This window comes from Charadrius vociferus, unplaced genomic scaffold (genome assembly GCF_000708025.1).
Source record: "Charadrius vociferus isolate BGI_N301 unplaced genomic scaffold, ASM70802v2 scaffold961, whole genome shotgun sequence".
NCBI lineage: Eukaryota > Metazoa > Chordata > Aves > Charadriiformes > Charadriidae > Charadrius > Charadrius vociferus.
In genome coordinates this window covers 10,165-15,008 of record NW_009646969.1, presented here as the reverse complement: position 1 = coordinate 15,008, position 4,844 = coordinate 10,165, and the positions used below count along the sequence as shown (strand labels likewise).

General features: G+C 36.7%; 1 protein-coding gene across 1 annotated transcript in view; it reads right to left on the bottom strand.

Moving 5' to 3' along the window:
• LOC104295611 (ras GTPase-activating protein 1) overlaps nucleotides 1–4,277 on the bottom strand; it is a gene marked incomplete at its 5' end in the record, with an annotated part of 54,346 nt that extends 50,069 nt beyond the window's left edge. The window contains 2 exons of the mRNA XM_009895381.1: nucleotides 2,190–2,310; nucleotides 4,199–4,277. Of these exons, the coding sequence (XP_009893683.1) occupies nucleotides 2,190–2,310; nucleotides 4,199–4,277 (200 nt within the window). The remainder of the gene's footprint in view (nucleotides 1–2,189; nucleotides 2,311–4,198) is intronic.
• Nucleotides 4,278–4,844: the final 567 nt, after the last annotated feature.

The window sequence follows — 4,844 nt, the reverse complement described above, 5'->3', positions numbered from 1 at the left end:
GTCCTGGTAGATAGTAAATTGTCAATGAGCCAACAATGTGCCCTTGTTGCCAAAAAGGCCAATGGAATCCTGGGCTGCATAGGGAAGAGTGTATCCAGTAGGTCGAGGGAGGTCATTCTCCCCCTCTACTCGGCACTGGTGAGGCCACAACTGGAATATTGTGTCCAGTTTTGGGCTCCCCAGTTCAAGAGGGACAGGGAACTGCTGGAGACAGTCCAGCGAGGGCAACCAAGATGATTGAGGGATTGGAGCATCTCCCTTATGAGGAAAGGCTGAGAGAGCTGGGACTCTTTAGCCTGGAGAAGAGAAGGCTGAGGGGAGACCTGATTATTGCTTACAAATATCTAAAGGGTGAGTTGAAGGAGGATGGAGCCAGACTCTTCTCGGTGGTTCCCAGTGACAGGACGAGGGGCAATGGGCACAAGTTGGAACATAGGAAGTTCTGTTCCAACACACGGAAAAACTTCTTTATGGTTAGGGTGACAGACCACTGGAACAGGCTGCCCAGGGAGGTTGTGGAGTCCCCTTCTCTGGAGATTTTTAAAACCTGCCTGGATGCAGTCCTGAGTAATGTGCTCTAGGCAATCCTGCTTTAGCAGGGGAGTTGGACTAGATGATCTCTAGAGGTCCCTTCCAACTCCGAAAATTCTATGATTCTATGAAATCAGAATGACTGAAGAATATGAATGGGAATACAATATATACAAACTTGGATCAGAACCATGCCCTAAACACACCACCTATATCCAAAAATTTGACCAGTTCCACATGTTTCAGAGAAAAACATTAAAAAAAAATTAATAAACATTGATTTAAATGTCAAGTTTTTTTGGAAGGCACATTAGATGTATCAGTAAAATCTGGATTTAGTCACTGACTAAACCAAAAATAAATCACTCATTGTTTAACGTCCTCTGAATTACAACTGATAAGGAACTTTCTACAACTAATTCATACATAGACCACAGTACCTTTTAGAAAAACATTCAGCCTTAATTTTCAACTTGATCATCATAGATCCACCACAGCCCTTCTACAAGCACTAATACTTATTGTTTTGGAAAACTGACTTTAACATACAGTTGTTATACTCTACTAGATGGAAGAGTGATTTTATTAAATTTCTGTTCTGTATGCAGGTATGTGCATCTCTCCACACCTACTCAGTACTCCTGCTTGCACATTTAAAGTATCTCATTATCCCTTTTAGGTAAAGATTTTCACTTCAAGTTCATTCTCAGCTGATTCCTTACCCTACCACATCCCTCTACACCTTCTCTCAGAATTAGCACTCTCAAGAGAAGATGATTTCCTTGCTTTATTCAGAGGATCTAGTTTTCGTCTGAATTTCCTTTGAATGCATCTTTTAAATTTGGCTACATCTAAATGCTTACCTTCTTTCTCACTTTTGCTTGCTATCCAAATCACTATCTGGTACTTATTGTTTTAGCTACTGTCTTTGTCATGTGCAGAAACGTTATTACTCTTTTTTTTATTTCTTAATTTTTTCAAAATCAACTTTAGTGGAAACAAACACTGAAATCATGATACTTGGAAAGGGACTAGCTTCCTTGGAACTTCAAAATCTTGCTCAATAGCAATTCTTCAGGGATATATTGAGATGAGTCAGGCAGCTTTTAATCCAATTATTCTATGCTCTGTTGACTGTGCCAGTGTTAGAACCTTAAAAAAGTCTCAATGTACCTTGTACACCAGAATATACACTTTTAAATTAAACATATTACCTAAGTTGGAACAACAAAATTAAACCAGCTCTGGTCTCCAATGAATGTACTGATTTACATTAATCTAGCTCTCTTTAACCCGTGTGATCAGCTAAAATTTAAGCAAGTTGTGTATTAAATAGGAATTCATTTTATGAAAATGCACTTCATTTAATGATTCTGAATGTTACCTTTGATAAAAGTAGCTTAGTTTTTGTGCTGTTTTATGATTTTTTTTGAAAGAACTGCCAATCAACATCTTTATATTGCGTATCAGTTTATGTATTATGTCTTTGTATTTATGTACTTCTTAAGGAAAAAGAACCTTTCATACCCTTTACAGGCTTTCTACCACCTTTTGCTCAGTTCAATTTTGCCTCCACTAGTACCAGTACTACACAAAATATGCATTCATATCTGCATTTTTTAGAAAAAAAACATTTCATAGAAGCAAACAGAACTCACTTTTTTTCAGAAGATATCCTTTTTTGATAATATTTTTATAAAAAGCATCCTTTGTTTTGCGACGAATTGTATTGTAGATTTCTTTTCCATCCACTGTATCATTAAGCACTTGTTCTTGATGCTGGTAGACAAGGAAGAAATCAACATTTTTTTTAAGCTCAGAAATCACCATGAAACAATTGCACACAATGGAGCTGCAACTGAAATTTTATTGAATGCTACCAATTTATTATTATGTCTCCTGTGTTTAAACAAACTAATATAATTTAATACAATACCTTTGCCAGAAAATTAATATAACTATTTCTTGTGGAATGATTAGGCCAGAATTATGAGAAGAAAAATAAGGTTTAAATACAGACCAACTTTCACAAAGTAACATCTGTATTTATTTTTTTAACACTAAATAGAAAGCAGCATCTTTCACAGTGATTTATGCAAAATTTACACAAGTCTGTAAAGGTTATTTAGCTTCTAACTGTCTTCTACTAAGGCTTTTGGGACTGAGTAATTAAGGATAAACTCTGAATCAACAAGAATGGTGCAGATCGTAATTAAAATTGAAAGACTAACACACAAAGTTGCACAGTCCCTCACTAATCTTATTAGCACTCATGTCCTAAATTTCTGAAATTTTGTTCTTCAAAAACAGAGCATGACAGTATGTGGGAGAACACACAACCAAATGTAATTACACCACCAATTCCTTTGTTTAAAAAAAAAAAATATATCTGAATAACTTAAAAGAATTTGATGCAGTCTCACATGGAAAATTAGTCATCACAGAGAAAGTTATTGATACAGGAACCATAAGTGGATATACATGTGCCAAAGTGAAGATGATTGCCATGATCCAAAAAGAATTATGGAGAACAAGGAAAGTTGCTAGGTGAAGCTTTTTAAGGATCAGTCTCGGAATTCAAATTTCCTCACATTTGTCTCAACCACATTACAGAGCGTGACTTAATAGTAGCAGACAACTGGGAAGCACTGATGACAAGCCAATCAGCAATAAAGGTACAATCAGAATAATAAGACGTAAGTCTAGTAACACAACGTAAAATTTGCACTTGTTGATACTTATCAATAGAAAACAATATAATATAATGTGGCTATGATAAAGACACAGATAATATTCTAGGATATATCTGGTAAGTACTCTCACAGAAAAAAAGGAATTACTAATGACATGGTATTCTGAGCTGTTCTGGTCCATTACATTCAAGAACCATGGATTCACACTGGAATTGGTGGTAGTAGGGCAACTACAAGAATGTTATGAAGAGACAAAAAAAAGACTTGGTATACTCAGCTTAGTGTGCTGACTAAGGGAGAATACAAGCAATGCCCTTGTATTAATAAAATAGATCTAACAAAGGGGTACCTATTTAGGTTGGAAATTAAAACCAAATTTCTAACAATCAAAACAGGAAAATTTGAGAATAGATAGGGAACAAAGTACACAAATATACTTTAGAACTAGCTATAACTTTATGAAAAACTAGATGATGCGGTTTGTTTATTATCGGTGGTCTCTTAGGATGAATTTATGCTACAGGGCAACAATGTTCCAGAACACACCCTGTAATCCTAGCCCCCTGATCATCTCTGAAGCTTTTCTGCGCACATAGATTTTCTCTGGGGGAAGAAAGATGCCAGATACAGAAGAATGGAGGGCAGCCCAGCTCCCCCCCTCAACCCAATATAGTATTAAGGCACAGCATTGGTTCGGTCATGAACCAGAGCTGGGGACACAAGACAGGGCATTTACACCCCAGAGCACAGACAAAGCTTACCATACCTTCTGTTTACTACAAGCCAACCTAAGATGAGTGAATGCATATGAGGATAAAATGAAAGAAACACAAAAGCTCAAAACAAAAATTCAGGTGAGGATGATGCTGTTTAACTATCATGGATACCTCTACTGTAATTCAGTTCCTATATTACAAATATTTGAGGATTAAGTCAATATCTTCAATAACAAGTGTTCAGAGATGCTGTTTTACCTGCACTGGAACAGGATCTTTAAGGTAATATCCTTCAACAATCTGTTCTTTTCTATAATGTTCAATGATCTCAGCAATACTGTTCAAATAAGAAAAATAAAATTTAAAATGTTAAAGCAGTTAGTTTTTCCTCTGTATGAGAATTTCCTTTTCCATGCAGTCACACTGCTTCCTCACAAATTTATAATAAAAAATCAAGTGTTAAACATCATAATCTTGTTTGCAGCAATGAAAATTTACTAATACATTAAAGTCAAGAAAATTCACAGAAATGTACTCATAATGTATTAATTCTAAACTCCACAGAACATTTTCAATTAGTTGTTAAAAACACCTGTATTGGGTCTGGCTGGGATGGAGTTAACTTCCCCCATAGCAGCCCTCAGAGCTGTGCTCTATTTGTAGCTAGAACGTGTTGATAACAAATCAGTTTTGGCTCCTGCTGAGCAGTGCTCGAACAGCATCAAGGCTGTCTCCCCAACTCCTCACCCCCAAAGGCCAGCAGGCTAGGGTGGGCAAGAGGTTGGGAGGGGAAATAGCCAGGACAGCTTGACCCAAACTGACCAAAGAGATATTCCATACCACGTGATGTCATGCTCAGCAATAAAAGCTAAGAGAAAGGAGGAGGAGGGGGGAGGCATTCGTT